This window comes from Schistocerca gregaria, chromosome 1 (assembly GCF_023897955.1).
Source record: "Schistocerca gregaria isolate iqSchGreg1 chromosome 1, iqSchGreg1.2, whole genome shotgun sequence".
Lineage (NCBI taxonomy): Eukaryota > Metazoa > Arthropoda > Insecta > Orthoptera > Acrididae > Schistocerca > Schistocerca gregaria.
In genome coordinates this window covers 448,665,233-448,685,138 of record NC_064920.1, presented here as the reverse complement: position 1 = coordinate 448,685,138, position 19,906 = coordinate 448,665,233, and the positions used below count along the sequence as shown (strand labels likewise).

Here is a 19,906-nt window from a genome sequence, read left to right as displayed (position 1 = left end):
CTCACTTCCAGGTACTGAGACACACATCAACATATGGCCTTCCTGGTCACAAATAAAGTGACAGCTCACAAAGGGACTGAACAGCGAGCAGGAGGAGGAGGAGGAGGAGGAGGAGGAAGGGAGCAAGCCTCCTTGGCCACCACATCAGCGAGTTCATTTCCCTGAATTCCTATGTGCCCTGGAACCCAGCAAAGAATGATTTCCTTGTTTTGCCTTTGTAAGAGGAGGAGAGCATCCGGCACCTGTTACAATATCTGATCTATTGTGTACATTTATCCAATAGCGGGACGGGCACGTTCAGAATCAGAGCAGGTGATAAATTTTTTGTCATGTCGTCATCTCATCTGCTTTATTGCTCTCAAGATAGCAAACAGTTCTGTGTAATAAACTGAAAACTGTTGTGGGAGACCTATTATGAGGATAATGTCAGGTAACACGACAGAACAACCGAAAAAATCTCCCTACTTAGAGCCATCTGTGTAGACAGTAATAAAATATGGGTGGTGACATAAAATCTCATTAAACTCCATTTTAAAAACATAGTCTGGGTTACATTGCTTCCTGTAAGCAGTCAATTCTAAAAGCAATCAGGTTCTTGATAGTAGTCCTACTCTCCACCTCTGGCTTTGGACCTTAATGCCCCCCACCTGTAATAACTCAAGGCTCTCCATTGCACAGATCCCAAATGGCCATGTTGCTTGTGGCTGATGAGCAAACAGCCATACCAGTGGCAGCTGAACAACATAGCTGGATGCTGGTGATGTAGAAATGGACAAATAAAAAGACATCGAACAGACAGAGGAGGCTCACCAGTCTCCGTACACAAACTAACAACAGGGCTCGTGTGATAGACCCCTGTTGACAGCCTAATACCCTCGTGATAAATTGCATCCAGCATTTTAAGATATGAAGGCCTTGCTGACCCATAAATCTGGCATCTGTATTCAAGCTGGAGGTTGCACAAAGGCCTTATGAAGTTCGAGCAGACATGCCCTGTTGGCTCCCCAAGACCTATGACTGACACATTTAAGGATGTTTAAGAGGCCTTGAGACATCTCAGTTTCAGTTCTTTAAGGTGTGGCAACCATGTTAACTTCCCATCAAAAGTAAGACACAGATACTTCAACTTTCCCTTAAAGGCAAGAGTGGTGACACCCAGTTGTAAAATGGGTACATTAAACAGGTGGCAGGAATGATTAAAATCAACACAAACTGTTTTCTTCAAAGAGAATTTAAAATCTGTGGTGCAAGACCATTCCTCCAACCACCGGATCATCAGTTGCAATTGCTGAGTAACCGTGGTGAGGCTGGAGGAAGCACAGAAGATGGAGAAGTCATTCCCAAACAAAGAACATAGTACTCGATGTCACACAACGGACATAATACTGTTAATTGAATTGGCGAAAGCCATGACACATAAAACATTCCCTTGAGGAACACCACTCACCTGCATAAAATGGTCAGACAGGACATTCCAAACCTTATATCTACAGTATCTTTCTGAGAGAAAGGACCATATGAAGGTTGGCACACATCCATAGAATCCCCACTTATGGAGATGCGACAAAATGTTATACCAAGTAGTATCATAGTCCTTTTCCAAATCGAAGAAAACGCCAATAAGATGTTGCTTATGAAGGAAATCTTGATGAATTACTGCTTCGAGCAGGGTCAGGTTATTGAGTGTGGAGCGATGCCTCCTGAACCCACACTGGGCGTGACTGAGTAGGGACCTAGTTTTGAGAACCCTCACTATGCACCGACTGACCATATGCTCCAGTGTCTTTCCTACACTGCTTATCAGGCTAATACTATGGTAACTATTGCGGTCTGTCCAATCCTTCCCCGGTTTTAAAATTGCGAATAAAATAGATTCTCTATAAGAGCTGGGAAAGTTGCCCGTCATGCAAATTTTATTGAAGAGCTGAAAGAGGACCTCCTTTGATCCTCTGTATGACTGCTGCAACATGCTGTAAGTTATTAGGTCATTTCCAGGGGCCGTATCACAAGCTACTGATAATGCAGAATCCTGCTCCCATGGAGAGAAAGGCTGGCTGTATTCCCCCTTGTGTCTCCCAGTAGTGACAGAAAGTGGGAACCTGGCTAGAATCAGCCGTAATGGATTTATATGATTCAGCCACTGTCTGAGCTATGTCCCTCGGCGATGTCATGAGAGACCCTTGTATTTGTACAGCTGCTACTGGCGGTCAAGAGTTCTGTCTTGAGATCCTCCTGATGGCTTCCCATACTTCACTTGCAGATGTGGACCAATTGACGGAGTTCAAGAACCCCTAAAAAGACCTCTGCTTACTCTCCTAAATTATTCTCCTCACCTGTGCATGCACCTTTTGAATGTTTGCAAGATGCTAATCAGAATGTTTGCAAGATGCTAATCAGTAGGGCATTGACTGACTCTGCACATGATTGCAAAACGACCAAGGGATAGAGCACCTCCTAGGCATTCCCGCTGACTTTGGGATGAACACATCGGTGGCATGGTGAATCACAACCGTAATGTGATCCACCCAGTCCTGGATGCAGCCACACTACTCAAAGACAGCTAACTGCCTGTAAAGAATCCAGTTAGCCTTTCTGAACAACAGTCTCAGTGGCTTTCTTTTGGGATCTGCTGCATTAGGTACACAGATCCAGATAGGGAAATGGTCACTACCATGAAGGTCATCATCCACTGCCCACTGAGCAATGTCTACAGGAGCAGGTGAGCAGGAGGAGAGATATATGGCTGTAGATAAACCCGTATGTATTTTGACCCATGTTAAGCAGTATGAGATCTGCCGTACGTAGCAGATCCTCAATTACCAGACCCTTGGGGCAAGTAGTGTTAGAACCCAATAGTGCATTATGTGGACTGAAGTCTCATAAAAGGAGAAACGGATGGGGTAGTTCATCAAGAAGATGAGTGAGGACCCCACTATCAAGAGGCTCATGGACTGGTAGGTACACGGAGCACACCATTATGTCAACATGGGCCTCTTTCCGAACAGCAACCGGTTGTAGTGTTGTTGTTAAGAGAATAAATGAAGAGTGAAAAGTGTCACTGAACACCACAACCCCACCTTGTACCCTGTCACCAGTAGGATTGTCATTCCTGTAAAGGGGATAGCCTCCAAGGACAAGTGTGCCAGTCTCTTTCAAATGAGTCTATTGAAGACAGAGGCAAAAGGGTCTGTCCCTAGAAGGGGTGTCAATTCCTCCAGTCCAGGTGAGTCCCTTATCCATTTATATTACCTTGGAATATGGGAGCATTTCATCAGCATGACATTTATTTACCCTTGTCCTTGCATCGGGGTGGTTCGGAGCTAGTAGAGTGAGGCGGGTGGAGGGGCCGACTTGGTCTGATGATGAGGCATTAAAATCCCACCGTCTGTCGGCTGCGCCAGAATGACATCTGATGGCACCTGGGTCAGCTTTTGACCCGAATACTGCAATCCTTTCTCCACTCCCTTTCCCAGGAAGGAAAAGAGACAGCAACAGGCACTTTTCTTTGAAGAAAGTGGGCATTGAGAAGCAATCTTCTTTTGAAGTGCCTTCAGATTGCACACTGTAAAATCATTAAAGGTGTCTTCTGTCATAGCCGCGTGGATTGTTAGGTCTTTAACTATAATTTGGCACATGCAGGTGCGAGTACAGGTGCTGGTGGTGGGTAGTAGTACACTGGGTGTCATCTGCATCAAAGCATCTACCTTAGGAACGTGTTTCTGCATCAAGGAAGCATAAGAAGGGAAAAAGACAGAGGGTTTCATTGCCTGGGAGTCCTTTTTGGCTTGTGCATAGGGGATCCGCTTGGTCACTTTGATTTCCTGAATTTTGCATTTCTCTGCAAAAACAGGGCAGTGTTGGCTCCAGACTGGGTGCTTTCCAGAGCAGTTAATGCAGAATGCTGGAGACAAACAGTCAGTCCCAACTCCATGGGCTGCCTTTCCACATTTCCCCCTATCTCTTCACCTCTGCAACTCAGCGGTGTATGGCCAAAACACTGGCATTTAAAGCAGCGTATAGGGTTAAGTACATAGAGCCTTAATCCGAGTCGGAGGAAACCTGCCATGGTGTTCAGGTAGCGTCAGAGAACTGAAGGTTACAATGAAGGTGGCAGTCTTCTCTATTTCTCCTTTGTTCTTAAGTGTCCTTTTCTCCACATCTATTATCCCCTGTGGTGCCCATTCTTGAGTTCAGCAGCGTCTACGTCTATAATGACATGGCAGGTTACCACACCTTTGCTGGAGTGAAGGAAGTTATGCAACTCAACAATGATATCATACTCAACCAACTTTTGTGACTTCTTAAGAAGTTGGTTGGTTTAAAGAGGGGAGGAAGGGACCAAACTGCAAGGTCATTGGCCCCTTGTTCCCAGTAAAACAGTTATGCAAGGGAAAGAAGAAAAGAAAGGAGAGGTACAGCACAATAACAGGAGAATGGAAGAACCAGAAGAACGGCAGAAGGACAACCAACACCACTATGGACAAAACAGCAAAAGAATACCACAGAGAGAAGCACGAAACAGGTAGAAGGGATAAAAGCAAGAGAGCAGATGACCGTGGCTGGGCAACCACAAGAATAAAAAGGAAAAGCCAGCGACTCTGAGACAACTTAAAACATCCAGCCCAAAAGCATTAGAGTGGAAGGGTTGTTGATTGGATTAAAAGAGGGGGGAAGAAACTAAACTACAAGGTCATCAGTCCCTTGTTCCAAACAAAACAATGCCACAACTGTGACAATAAAACAAACGATACTGACAACACAAAATGGAATGGAAGGAAAAATCACAAGAGCGATGAAAGGCAACAAACATGTAAAAGGACAAAAGGGAGACAGAAAACCACAGAAATGCGTGAAACAGGATGAAGAGAGTAATACAACAAAGCAAATGATGATGGCTGGCTGACCATGAGAGTAAAAAGGAGAAGCCAGCCACTCTGTAACACATTATAACCTCCAGCCTAAAAGCACTAGGGTGGAGGACACAGTGGGAAAAAGGACATGCACTAAAACTTAGACTGAATGATAAAACCCACCCTCATGAATAAAACATAAAACTAAATCAGCCAATGAGGCGTTGTCAGATATAATTAGTGGCAACGAATGCGGTAACCCAAGAGTCCATCATTGGGAAGTCAAACTGGGACAGTGCACCAGGAGATGGGCCACTGTCAACCAGGTGCTGCATCTACACTGAGGCGGGTCTTCACGGTACAGGAGATAACTGTGGATCGCCCAAGTGTGGCAATGCAGAGCTGGCAAAGGACAACTGACTCCCTGTGAGAGGCCCGCATGGAAGACTTCCACACATTTGTAGTCTCCTTAATAACATGCATTTTGTTGTTCATACTGTTATGCCATGCCATCTCCCAAAGCTGAAAAACCCTGTGGGATAAGTCAGAACACAGGCCAGGTTCAGAGATGCCCATTTCCAGAAGCAATTTCCTTGTAGCCTGTTTGGCCAGCGTGTCAGCAAGTTCATTTCCTGGGATTCCAACGTGACCTGGGGTCCAGACAAACACTACTGAACGACTGGACCATTCCAGGGCATAGATGGATTCCTGGATGGTTGCTACCACAGGATGATGAGGGTGGCACTGGTCGATAGCTTTTACACTGCTCAAGGAGTCAGTACACAGGAGTAATGACTCACCTGGGCATGAGCGGATGTGCTGAAGAGCACGAAATATAACTGCCAACTCTGCAGTGGGAACACTGCAGCCATCGGGCAAGGAGTGTTGTTCTCTATATCCGCCATGAACATAGGCAAAGCCAACGTGACCTTCACCCATCAAGCCATCAGTGTAAACCACTTCATGGCCCGGGTACATGTCGAGAATCGATAGAAGTGACAGCAGAGAGTCGCAGGGTAAATGAGTCCTTAGGGGCACGTGAACGGTCCAGGCGCAGCCATGGCCTAGGTGTACACCACAGAGTTATACATGAACCTACCTCAAATATAGGTGGTAAGGGAAAGAACTCCAGTTGAGACTCAAGGAATCCCACGCGAACCGCAATCATTAGCCCTGACCTGGGCCACCGATGTGGGGGATGAACCGCCATGGTTGGGGAAAGGAGATGGTAATTCGGATATGCAGGAGAATACGAATATGTGCCATGTAACTGGCCAAAAGTTGTGCACACCTAACCTGCAATGGAAGGACTCGGACCTCCACCAGGACGTTGGTCACCAGACTCGTCCTAAAAGTTCCTGTCACTAGGTGACCACCCCAGTGGTGCACTGGGTCGAGTAAATGCAATACTGAGGGCGCCACCGAACCATAAACCAGACTCCTATAATCAAAGTGGGATTGAACAAGGGCTCTGTAGAGTTGCAGCAGTGTAGGGCAATCTGCACCCCAGTTGGTGTCGCTCAGGCACCAAAGGGCATTGTGGTGCTGCCAGCAATTCCACTTCAGCTGATAAAGATGACGAAGCTAAATCAATCGGGCTTCAAAAACCAGTCCTAAGAATCGATATGTCTCCACTACCGTGAGTGGATTGTCATTAAGGTAACGTTCTGGTTCCGGATGAACGGTATGACGCCAACAAAAGTGCATGACAGACGACATTGTGGTTGAAAACTGGAAGCCATGGGCTAGGGCCCATGACTGCACCTTGTGGATGGCTTCCTGTAGGCACCGCTCGGCAACACCCAGGAGCAGTAAGAAATGCAGAAGTCATCTGCATACAGAGAAGATGAGACAGACAGCCCTACAGTTGCTGCTAGACAGTTAATGACCACTAAAAATAGAGATACACTCAATACAGAGCCCTGCAAGACCCCATTTTCCTGTGTATGGTGTGAACTATGGGAGGAACCAACTTGGACACAGAAAGTAAGAAGCAACAGGAAATTTTGGATAAAAATCGGGAGCAGGCCTCTGAGACCCCACTCGTATAATGTGGCAAGAATATGATGTCACCAGGTCATGTCATACGCTTTTCGTAAATCAAACAAGATGCCAACCAGGGGATGGCATCTGGAAAAGGCTGTTCGGATGGCAGACTTGAGGGACACAAATTACCAGTTGTAGAGCGACCCTGGCAGAAGCTGCCCTGACATGGAGCCAGTAGGGCACGTGACTCCAGGATCCAACCCAACCGCCAACACACCATATGTTCCAGCAGCTTACAAAGAATGTTGGTGTTGCTGATGGGCTGATAGCTATCGACATCCAGCAGGTGTTTACCGGTTTTGAGCACCATAATGATGGTGCTCTCCCACCACTGTGACGGAAAAACGCCATTGCACAAGATCTGGTTGAAGATAACGAGGAGATGTCGCTTGTCGCTCTGAGACAGGTGGTGTGGGAACAACAGGGAGGGAAGTGCTCCCTACCATCAAGGGGGCAGAAGCAGTCTTCCAGCTCTGAGAGCCAACTGGAATTTGTGGGAACATATGGGGCTACAACTGTTCTCATAGCGCTCGCATCAGAGGGGGTCTTAGTCACAAGTTGTAGACACTCATATTTTCTCTTAGCCTTGGTGTAGGTCAGTCCGTCCGGGGTCCTGTAATCCATGATTTTCCTTTCGCGTTGTAAAATCTTGCAGTCTAGCAAACAAGGGGAATGATGCTCTCCACAGTTGACACAGATGGGATGCAGGGCACATGGAGTATTGGGATGTGATGAATGTCCACAATCTCGACATGTGACGCTGGAAGTACAGCAGGAAGACATATTGCCTAACTTCCAGCACTTAAAGCATCGCATAGGGGGAGGGATATATGGCTTTACATCACAGCGGTAGACCATCACCTTGACCTCATCGGGCAATGTGTCACCCTCAAAGGCCAAGATGAAGGCACCCATCACAACCTGATTACCCCTCGGATCCCAAATGATGTGCCAGACGAAATGAATGCCTCATCGCTCTAAGTTGGCGTGCAGGTCATCGTTAGACTGCAAAAGTAGGTCCCTGTGGAATATAAGATCCTGGACCATATTTAAGCTCTTATGGGGCTTGATGGTAACGGAAACCACCCCCCAGCTTGTCACAAGTGAGTAAAGCCCGTGACTGTGCAGAGGATGATGTTTCTATCAAGACTGACCCTGTCCGCATTTTGGACAAGCCTTCCACCTCTCGCATCTTGTCCTCTAAATGCTCAACAAAAAACTGAGGCTTCATCGTCATGAAAGATTCCCCATCAGCTCTCGAACATACAAGGTACCTGTGTGAATAAGAGCCACTGCCATCCCTAGCCTGAGGTTCCTCCCATGAGCCCGTGAACGCTTAGAGACTGCTTGTGTTTAACCACCAGCAAGAGATGATGTACCACGCTTCATCGCATGTCATCTGCCCTGATGTCATCCACTCCGACCAGGGGCCCTCCCCACGAGTGCCATCAAGCCGCAGCAAAGGTCACCTGGCAGGATAGCCATTGCCAGGAGTCCCAGTGCCCCAGGGTGACAGGCATCTACTCCGTGGCATACATGGAGAGTTAACGGTGCAGGCATCAGCAGAGCAATCCCTGTGTGGTCAGGGGGCTACAACCAACAGGGTACATGGCGACCCCAACACAATGGACTGGCTACTGTGCTGGATATCATGTGCAACCAAGTAACCATGTCCATTATTATGGCAAGCATAGAAAATGATACTGAACAGTTGATGGAAAAATATGCACCCAGGAGGGTGACCTCGCCAAACAGTTGGAGAATAAGCAGAAGTGCAGATCCACGTCGACGAAGGATGCAATAGGTCTCAGCCCATGATCACGATGCACCATGTCCCCTTCCCCAACTGGCTTGCTCTTAGGAAAAATTTTGAAAAATGGATGTCAATCCCTACAGGGGACCATCACATAAAGGCCAAAATGTGAGGCACTTCTTTTAGTCGCCTCTGACGACAGGCAGGAATACTGGCCAGATGGTTCCGTCCTGAAGATTGCATTTTGACTTCCAGATTGTTGCCTAGTGTGAACACATTAAATGTTCAAAACACATCTCCTGAACTAATTAATTTTACACAAATCTGACTACAATGCAATGTTCAGGATCGGGAACCTTATGAATTTTGATAACAACAATCTAAAATATTTCAAGAAATTAGGAAGTTGACAAACATCTACACATATGACGTAACCAGAATTTCACAGTTATGAAAAAAGGGTAGGTGTTTAGAGTATGTTACACTGTTTAAAACATGCTCTATTTTAAGGTACATACTCAGTGCGCACAACACCAGAATTTAAAAAGGTTGGCAGTGATACACCTACCACACAAGGATTAATGTCTTTTTATCCACATCAAAATTTGTCCCTTCTCTCACAAGACACCAAAATAAGTGGTTTCGATCAGATTTAAAGACATACTCCTTAAGTGGCATTAACAATTATAAAATCAGAGCAATCCATTTTAATAGCAAGTTGTTCAAGAGAGGCACAATTTGATACATTCAATGACTTTAGAAGCTTATTTTCCAACAGGCAGACCAACAATTTACTGTCATGTACTGATGTTTGCATTCACTCACTGCCTATTCTTTCTTAATATATGGTAAAATTTGTCATATCCAAATTTTTCAGCAAGTCTGAAGAGACATTGTGTCATGGGCATTGCTTTCTGGTCTTCATTTGTGTTATTTTTGTATTCTGTGGAAAAAATTCTATCAGGATTGCAATTTGCAGTATCCAAGATCTAATAGATCAGGAACAATGGCTTGTTGAACTTGACAATTTTTTTTCACTTTTCCAAAGAAAGTGGCTTTTATGAAATCAGTTCTAGTACCCACAATAAAAGTTACAGGTGGAGCTGAAGCTTGGCAGAAATCCATTAGGTGCATTCACTGCACAACTTTCAACAAAAATGAAGATAGTCAAAGCTGGGAACATCGATCATCACTGGGACACTTGATACAGAACCTTAAATGTTTTACATTGAATAAAATCAATCTCAGCATTGCAAATGTCATGTCTCAAACACACGTGGTAAACATGCAATAAACAATGTTCTTCAGTTCATAATACAATATGAATAAATACCACATAACTTAAAATGAAAAAGTACCATATAACTTTACCAATTTTAGAGAATACGAGCATTTGGTATAGTCTTTGAAGTGTGATGTCATATGTTGCGTAGACGTCACCTGAGATGTTTCTGCAGATTCCACTGTAGCTTGCTTTGACCCATAATTGTTTTGCTTTGTTTCTGGGCACAGAAACAACTAAGATCATATGCACCCATATCCAAATCTTAGAACACTATCACAAGAAAGGAGTTAAAAACAACCACACTTTAAGCCCAATCGATGGGAGGAATAGGAGCTAAGACCAAGGACTTTTTCTTGGAGAAAGTTCCATAAAATATACCGTAAAGACAGCAGAGGTTCCGAACTAAGGATTGATTGTCCTTCGCCATTGCTATGACAAATAAAAAGTAAAAAGCTTCTTCCCATGAAGAGAAGACCAGCAGTGAAGCCAAAGTGACACAACCTGCTGACCGATGGCAACACAAAGATTGTCAGAAGGAATGGAAGAGCTATCAAGTCAAGGTAGGGGGTCTGCAGCATCGGCAGCCTCATTTCCTGTCAGACTGATGTGTCCAGGAACTCACAAACATCACAACAGCTCCCTCAAGAGTAAGTGAGTAGAAGCTTCCTTGGACTCGTTGCACTAAGGGATGGATTGTGTACAGCACACAGAGGCTCTGAAGGGCATAGCGAGTCGGAGCAGGTGAAACAACTGAAAAGCCAGTGTCGGTGGAAGTATTATGTGGCCTGATACAGGAACGCGTTGCAGTGGACCCCACTACAAGTACTCGTCAGCCTCTCAGCATGATTCCCCCCCCCCCCCCCCCATATAACAAGGAAACTGTGAAAACATGCACCAAAACATAATGTGACATAAGCCATTAACATTATGTCACTGGTCGAAGTTGATAACTAGTACTGAATATTCCTGTAGACTAGTGGTAGTCAAGCTGGTCCCTAACATCCACTACTGGGTGTTCCAGCTTTGTAGCGGGTTGTAGGGGTTTTAAAAAACTGTCATTAGGTTTTCATGAAATTTTGATGTAAAGTATGTGGTAAGTAATTATTAATACATAGACTGTTTCTGTAAGTGCATGCAAAAATGTAGCAGGACATAGAGAATACTCCACTGAACAATATGAGGTAAGGAACCTGGGGTCGGAGAACCAGCTTAAGGAAATATGGAACTAAACTTACCTACAGTTCTGTCTCGCATTACTATTTACAGCTTATTTACAACTAACATGTGTACAAGTTTACATGTACTGTGCTGTTTATTTCCTATGTAGAAATAACAAGGGCAAGCCTAATTACTAGGAATTCATGATGCAGGTTTTGTTTACTTGTCCATAACATGGTTCTGTTGTATCCTATTTACATTGTCCCATAACAGAAAATGCTATGAATCAATGATAGATCCATTCATCACTCAGTGCTATACAGAGACGTACAGTACAATACAATGGAGCAATACCAGTATGGTCTGCATGCATCTTGTGCATGTGAAAGTACACTGCAAAGCTCTTGCTGCTGAAAGGCTGTACAGGAAACAATTTCCTTATAGGCACCATCCGGCACAATGAGTGTTTATTTCTCTTGGTCAATAAATGCAGCAGACTGGTTTGTTGGAAAGAAGACATGAGGGGACTGGCAACATGAGGATCACTTGCACACCCGATTATGAAGAGGTGGTGCTGGAACGCGTTGCAGTGGACCCCACTACAAGTACTCGTCATATTGCATGTGAAATGTACGCTGCAGATACTAGTATGTGGCTAGTACCCCACAAACAACAATTACGCCACTACCACTCACAAGTCCACATGATACTTGTGACAGACTTTCACAAAGGGTCGCATTGTGTCAGTGGTTGCTTCAACGAACAATTGATCAACCAGATTTCCTTCAAATATGCTGTCGAGGCCTCGTCTGATTGTAATGGTGTTTCAAACAGCAGGAACAGCTATGTGTGGGGTGATGAAAATCCTCACGCTGTAGTAGAGTCACACCAAGTATGATTTGCTGTAAATATCTGGCCTGGCATCGTAGGCTACAATCTCAATGGATCATATCTGCTACCTGAGTGTCTTAATGGCACCTGCACTTGAGGTTCCTGCAAAGAGTTGTTGGAGAATGTACCCTTGGCTGCTTGTGAGAGGATGTGGATACATCATCATGGTGCACCGCCTCACTTCAGTGTTGATGACCGCAACCGTCTCAAAGCTGAATTTTCTGGTCACTGGGTTGGAAGGTGACGTCCTGTTCCATGGCCTGTGAGGTCACCTGACCTCAATCCCCTTGAATATTTCCCATGGTGGTATCTACAGTCATTTGTGCATGAGACCCTAGTGGACATGAAGATGCAATTAGTTGCCAGAATTGTAAATGTCTGTGATGTGATTCAAAACACACCAGAGGTATTTTTCAGGATGCATCAGAATCTTGTTTGACAACGTCATCGAAGTCGATGACCATCAGTTTCAGTACATTTTGTAAGATACAGTGCAAATAGTACATTCATTGTGTAAATGATTGTATTTGCAATTAACTGTAACTAATGTAAATAGAAAAATACACAGTAATGAGATTTTATTCTTATTATCTCCTTAAGCTGGCTTCTCCGTCCCCAGGCTCCCTCCTTCAAATTGTTCAGGCTTCTCCGTCCCCAGGTTCCCTCCTTCAAATTGTTCAGTGAAGCATCCTCTATGTCCTGTTAAATTCTATGGAAACACACTGTACATTTTAACTTGCCTAACTCTGCTTTATAAAGGTAAGTACTTTCCTACTTCACAAATCACCTTTACTGTGGAAGCAGAGGGTGATTTAAAATTTTTTGTACTAAAAAAGATACAAAAGTTGGTTGTATATATAAAAAAAAGGTTGGCTACCTCTGCTCTATAACCTTTGTGGTCAAGTTACTTTTTCAATAACAATTGTATCTTCAATTTGTGGTTAGTAGTAGTTGTTCACTTAGTTTGAGCTATGCCTATTAAGTGCAATTTCCAGTACCTATTTTTTTTACTTCTTTTTTTAGCAGTTCAGTGTGATTGCTCATCTCAGGTTATTTACTACATATGGGTCCAGTGGTGATCCAGTGATGTGAACAATTTTGTTGTTGTGTAATGTACTAGACCCATACAAGATTTTTTTAAGTGGGTTTTAGGTGATAAACTGAACTGCAGCATAGCCCAATTTCTGTTAGGTTAAAGGTGACAATCTTGTTTCAAGTTATCATTGCTGGCTAATGTGTTGAAACAATCTTTTTCTTTGCATATTGTACTTTCCATACTTATATTTATTTCCCTGATGAAAACTCCACTGCGGTCTGGCATTTTCAAGTTTTTAATGTGCCTGAAAATATTTGTAACAAGAACCTTCCCAAACAAAATCCATTATTCCCCTTGTACATCCAATGAGATCATCAATTTTTGTTTTGGTATTGTTTTTGTGTTGTTACTGATATCCATTGCACATTTCTTGAGATGTGAATCTCCACCATGTTAATGACATCACTGGTCTACAGGTGCAGTGTTACATTGTTTACTTATTCCGTTTAAACTATCTCCACTGGAGTGTAATAATTTCTATTGGATCCTCAAACATTAATTGTACTTACGGTCTAAAGCCTTCACTGATATGCCTCCTTTTATGGAAAGGAGGCAAGCGCGGAGGTTCTCCACAACACTACGCCGATCAACCATGATGGCTGCTGTATGAAAAAAGAAATTTATGGAATATAAATACAAATGTAAATTACATACAGAAGCAGTTGTTATAATATTTTGGAAGTTAATACTGATTTCTTTACATGAAAAGCAGGAAAAGATACTGATATTACAACTGGAATTATATCCTTTAAATCTGGTTAAAACTGTCAGTACATTATATAAATATAAGCATAAATCAAAATTTGTTTTCTCGTTGAATAGTTTGCTACATCTGTTGAAATAATTTAGGAATAGGGAATGTTTTTCAAATGGAAATCTACAGCTTGTAAGAAATTACCAATCCGCATTACTTCTCCTTAATTATAATTAATGAAATATTCAATTACTTATGAATTTGTTACTGAAATATGTACAAAAACCACATTATCCTCAGTAATTTGCTTGCAAAGGGATGCCTGTGTTGGTTAACAGGATAACATTTAACGATTTTGCACATAACACAACACTGTTTCAAGTGACTTCAGGAACAGTGAATGAAAGATAGTCAATTTCATTGTTCAGTTTGTCTTCACTGTAACTCCTAAATGCCAGTAAGACTACACAAAACATTTGTGACTGCCGGACTGCAGAGGAGAGAGAGGGGTGCCTCACTTGCCAATACCTCCTTTCAGTCACTCCCATAACTGACTAAAAACACATAACTGTAGCCATATTTCTTTAGTAGTGTGGACTGCTTCGCCAGTTTTACTCCACATATCCACAACTGTTACATGTAATGTTCATCATTAAACATATGCTATAGCTGTTTAATTACTTACTGACAAGTATTTACAATACCAGGTTCAAGGGACTCAGCTCAATTTTCAGGTGTACCTACAGATACTAGGTCGAAGCTTCCATGTCAAAACTAACATGCAAGGCAACACATCTGCTGTACATTGCTCATCAGTTTCAATATCAGGAAGTGCCCACACAACAAGCACCTTTGAACTCTTGTCATTAAGTCGCCCTTGTTATAAAAGTGATGGCAAGAGTGCGTGGAGTAAAAGGATCAAATGTTTATGTAGCACCGTCAGCAGAAGCAACACGCAGATGACACATAGCACTCACACTGAGCACCAATGCCATTGGAGTGTCAATCCCAATGGAACTGGCACTCTGTAGGCCTACAAGTAATGCTGGTGGCATTGGTGTTCCATAGGCTATTTGTTACACGTTACCTGTGCGGTCCCTTCAATTGACAGCATTACATAAACATTCAACTGGTTGGTCCTTTCACTCCATGCTTCTCACTGTCACTTGCAGGACAAAGGAGACTTGCAGCAGTTATAGTTGCAATGCGCTCATTGCACAGGCACATTTGGGTATCCAATTTGATGAGCCATGTGCAGCAGATATGGCCGAGTCCCTCAAAACCTGTTATAGTGAAGGCTTCAATCAAACAACAGTACAACTATAGCGGCTGTAGTATGTATAAACCAGTTATCTAGTATCAGTTTTCAAAAATTTTGTCCCCAACACATTGTAAATTTTCCTCTCCAATAACTATATTCCCCTCTACATCAATGAATGACGCAGCAACGCACGTATTCTGATGCACAATTTTTAACCATGTCCTGCTTTGGCATTTTCCGATCACTTCAAAGGGTCTATTCAAATTATTAAACGTCCACGCTATGTATCTATTATTCGTTTTTCATTAACTCTAAAGACGCAAGGCATTATATTTACTTCAGACAACACAATACAATCTACACGATTTGTTTTAGGCACTGAAATTGCATTTATCGCAGTACCCCACCACAAAATTTATGTTAGAATGCAGTACTCCTTAGAGTCAACAGGGCATCCTAACAATATTTAACAGCTGTCAATTGCGCAGTCACACAGTAATGCAAAACAGCATCGTTATGGCGCACAAACAGAAGCTGCGTCGGTTTCACATCTGTCTGCATTATATGAAAGCGCAAACTTAATCATAAAGGTAGCTACGAGTCAATAAGATCATTAAAGTATCCTAAAACGTGCACTTCCGCAAATGACAATTCCTTGCTCACCCTCTGTTATCTATTACACTAGGTTGACGTGAAGGAATGCAATGTGAGTGACCAACTTTCTCTTACAGTGTCTTCTGAACACCAGCTTCTAGGACATCAGAACTAGACATTCCGGAAATCTACTGTCATGCTCTTACTACAACAAATAACGATGTCAAAACTTACATTATTATTTGACAACAAGACCACGTATTTCCCCCGCTCCCCGCACGCACAGATCTTTTTCGGCGCAGTCTCCCGGGCTGTTAGTAGATCTATGGATTAATATATCGACTGCATAGATGTACATTATTTTTAATTTATGTGATTAGCTAGCTTCTAAATAGTGTAAAAACTTTTAAGCCATCACAAATTAAATGTATACACATAGCAAAGTAACATTTGTTCTTCTCCTTTCGTATATGTTCTCAGATCGAGATTGTTGTATTTATATTAGAAAGACGCATTTGACAGTTAAACATTTAGTTGTTAATTTATTTCTTTAGTTAAGTTCAGTGGCTACCGCTCCGTTAAAATTACGATATCTTCCTTAGCTATAAATCAGGATATAGTGTCGTGGCTCCTCCTGGTTGCAATTTACATTATGATTCATTTGAATTTATTTATTTATTTTGCGTCTGGCATTATACTCAGTCAGCTCGCTAACAGAAGGATTTTTTTTTTTTGAAGATTCAGTGGAAGCTATTATTACGTGGAATGCCATGCTTAAGATTTTCTAAAGAAACAACGAACAAACTGCGTGCACGATTTCAACGCAGAGGCACGCTTAAAAGTGTAAATCTATATCTTTTTTCAGGTCTAAAGCGACGAAACAGAAGTTATTAGCACACATGTAGCTAATCTGCGAAAGTTATTTGCACATCTAAATGATGAATTAACGATACACGAAGACACGACATTATCTGAAAGAATACTAAACAGTCGAATCTTACCTACGCCTGGAAAGTATACGATAAATTTAAAGATCTCTGGGACCCAATTACACCGCAAAACCAGAGTTTGAGTTTACTCATTTCATATGTGCCTGATGCTAGTGCACATTTGTTCTGAGCCAGAGCAGCTGCGTGTAACTGCTACAATGTAACGTTTGACTACAAAAGTGTTTGGTTTCGGCAGATAAGCCAATGGCAACATTGTTGAGACAGGCTGTATGGGAAACAAGCTATATGCGTTGAATATGGGTGCTGCCGGACCGGAAAGGAGAAATCAAACATGCTCTGAAACACTGCAAGTGTACCTCGAAGCAGTTGGTCATAAAAAATGTCAACACATGAAGGAAGTCTTGAAGAAATTTGACATCAATAGACAATATAGCAGTGCCGAATTTTACGAGGGTTGTGAATTAGAAAAGATGCATGGAATACCACTGAAAGAACAAGTAAACTGCTGTACAGCTGCTGGCGAATTAATCAATGTACCATTTGGACCAGTCAGTAAAGAAACTTTTCCAGGTGCTCGATATTGGGTAAGTTTTAGGAACAACTGCAATAAATTCTGTCGAATTTTCATTCTCAAAAAAAATTTGATACCTTTAACCAATTTCAAAATGAATCTCATATCAAGAGACATGGCGCTAAATAATTAAGATGTGACAGAGGCAAAGAATTTAATGACAAGAAAGTCAAGTAGTTTCTCGTAGACAGGGGAGCAGGATTACTGATTCCTCCACCCTCCACCCATCAGCAAAATATTGTGGCTGAACATGAAAGTAGAACAATTGTTCAAGCTGCAGGAATTAAGAAAAGATTGTCTGCAGGAGCTTACAATACAGAAGTCAACGTCGTAAATCGGAATGGAAGATCTTCAGTTCCAAGGTAAACTCCTTATGAGCTGATTACAGTCGACCAATGGGAAAATTTGATCAGCTTATAGTTTTCAGCAAAGGCTCTGCTCTGTTCAAATAAACAAATATCTCAGTTTAAAGTGTAATATCAAGGCGGTTTTTGGAGACTACGTTGGGTATATTAACGACAAACATGAATTTAGTGTTTGGATTCCTCCTAAAGGATAAGCAGTATTGAGTTATAATGTAAAATTGAAAGTATAAGCAGTTTATAGCTTCTGTAGTGTTCTTACAGAATTTGGGATTTATTGATGATATTTCTCAGATTTGAGTCCGTTGGACTTGGTACCTAGAGCAGAAGACAAATATCATTGAGTCTGCTTCTTGAGGGAGACAAAATGGAGAACAATTTGTTGCACTTGATTCTAGAAGAAGTCGATTATCAAGCTACTGTATTGAAACGAAAAATCAGTAGCATCCCTGAAAGCAGAAAGTTCTTAATTTTCTCAACATGATAAACTTGAGAACAGAAGAGAATGAACAAAGTGATGAATTCTTGATGCTAACAAAAGTTGGCTCTGACGAACATGAAGCTCCATACCGATTTCCTGAAGTACTGCAGAAGAGAAGAAGCTAGTAATGAAGAGACAGAGTCGCTTAGGGGACATAGTGTAGGAGATTTATTGAACTCCGAACTAATGCCAAAGTACTGCGCAGTCGCTGGATTCTACACTAAATATTTGCAGCTGGTGGAAGGTATGTAGAACGCGGTTTTCCAAAACAGTGTTCCAGATCCTTGTCTGTTTTATCACAATCACAATGGAAACAGTGTTGCATAGCAATTTATGTTGATGATGGCCTAATTTGTTGGCAATGACTAAGAAAGAACTACTGATTTCATGAATATATTATACATTTTAATGTGAACTGATATAACAACATATATCCTTGATAGCTTCCTCAGCACAAAAATAAAGCAAAATAAAGGTAGACCGATTATGACAGGAAAGAAGAATTGAAAATTTACAGTGATGCTGAGTTCGCTAGTAGCATGTAGGAAAGACGATCAACAATCACATTGTCACAAAGTAATATATTGGAATAGATTCATAGAAAGAACTAGATGCTTAGTCTTCTGATGAAGCCACTTGATTGGGTTCAGTTTAATTTACTACATTCTGGAAGTGAAACAGTAATTAAATTTTTGTTTATTTCCTGGACTTTGTCCTGTTTGGAGGGAGAATTGCAATAAAAGGGACTCAATGTAAACTGTTATTTCACAGTATTTTTGAAATGTCCTTTCATTTTATAAAAACTTTTTGTAACATTTTTTTCACTGAACAGTTTGATCCTGTGAATAAACCGTTCATAAATGGAACATTGTTGACCAAACTTAATAACTCTGGAACACAGCTAGATTCAAGAATTACTATGACAGAATTTGCAGAGAAGCCATTGAAGTTCACAAGCAAAAAACAACTTGAACAGAAAAAAGGATTGAAAGTAGACAAGTTGTCATCCTCAATGCTAAACGAAGCAAAGATCACCAACTTTTCCTCACTTCAGTCTTCTTGGAGTCCATCAGCTCGACTTATTGATCTTAGAAATCACGACCTGACTGTTGTGTGGATGTGTCTATGAAGTTCGGCTTCCTCAACTCATTTAAGTATGAAAATGCTATTTGAGTCTGTACTGCCTCTAATGATGTTTCAGCAGTAGGAGGCGAAACGTTATGCAAATAAATATGCCTTGGAACACACTCTAATGCTCATTAAAAAAATATTCACCAAGGACATATGTATATCTTTACTGGAAAAATTGCTAACAAGGCTTAGGTACTTTTCTACAAAAGTTAAAGAAACGATCTATGTTTCACAAAAAAAGTTACAAAACAAATTTGGAAGACTGTGGTCGAATGCAGTTAATATGAAGGCAAATTCTGTCTCATCTACAATTTATCAGTTTCTCAGCTCCTGGAGTATAATCAATACAGTTCTCATCATCTGCAATAGGAAGTACTAGTGTGAATGAGTTTGTCGTGCTTAACAGCAAAATTATTTCATAACTGTTCAGTGAAAGAAACAATATTCATAACATGTTGTATATAAGTAACGATTCACATCCTTATCTTTGGCACTGAGCATATCTCGCAGGACCAAGAGAATACCTTTCTGATTCTACCTGCAATTAAAAGTAGTGTTAATAAAGACTTGTTCTGTTGGTTATGACTGCTGCCTTTCCCACTTAACTGTTTACAACTGCAAAGCAAATGTTTCGAAACTTGCAGGCAACAAAAAAAAGCAGACAGGATATTATTGTAATGATTATTCACATAAGGATTCCAAGCTGAAACTTGGTGTACAGATCCTTCACTAACTCAGGGTCAGTTATTCAATAACCGGTTAGCAGCCAGTTAAGCACTATTC

General features: G+C 41.9%; 1 protein-coding gene across 3 annotated transcripts in view; it reads right to left on the bottom strand.

The window, feature by feature from the left end:
* Window positions 1–16,615, bottom strand: part of LOC126352187 (tudor domain-containing protein 7-like) — a 203,383-nt gene extending 186,768 nt beyond the window's left edge. Inside the window, exons 1-2 of one of the 3 annotated variants that reach the window (XM_050002669.1) lie at window positions 15,863–16,615; window positions 13,589–13,681 (exon numbers count right to left, since the gene is read on the bottom strand). In XM_050002669.1, coding sequence (XP_049858626.1) covers window positions 13,589–13,673 — 85 coding nt within the window. In that variant the 5' untranslated portion in view covers window positions 13,674–13,681; window positions 15,863–16,615. Of the gene's footprint in view, window positions 1–13,588; window positions 13,682–15,697 lie in introns of all 3 variants that reach the window. The other 2 variants (XM_050002668.1, XM_050002667.1) reach the window with 2 other exon arrangements.
* Between the last annotated feature and the right edge of the window lie 3,291 nt (window positions 16,616–19,906).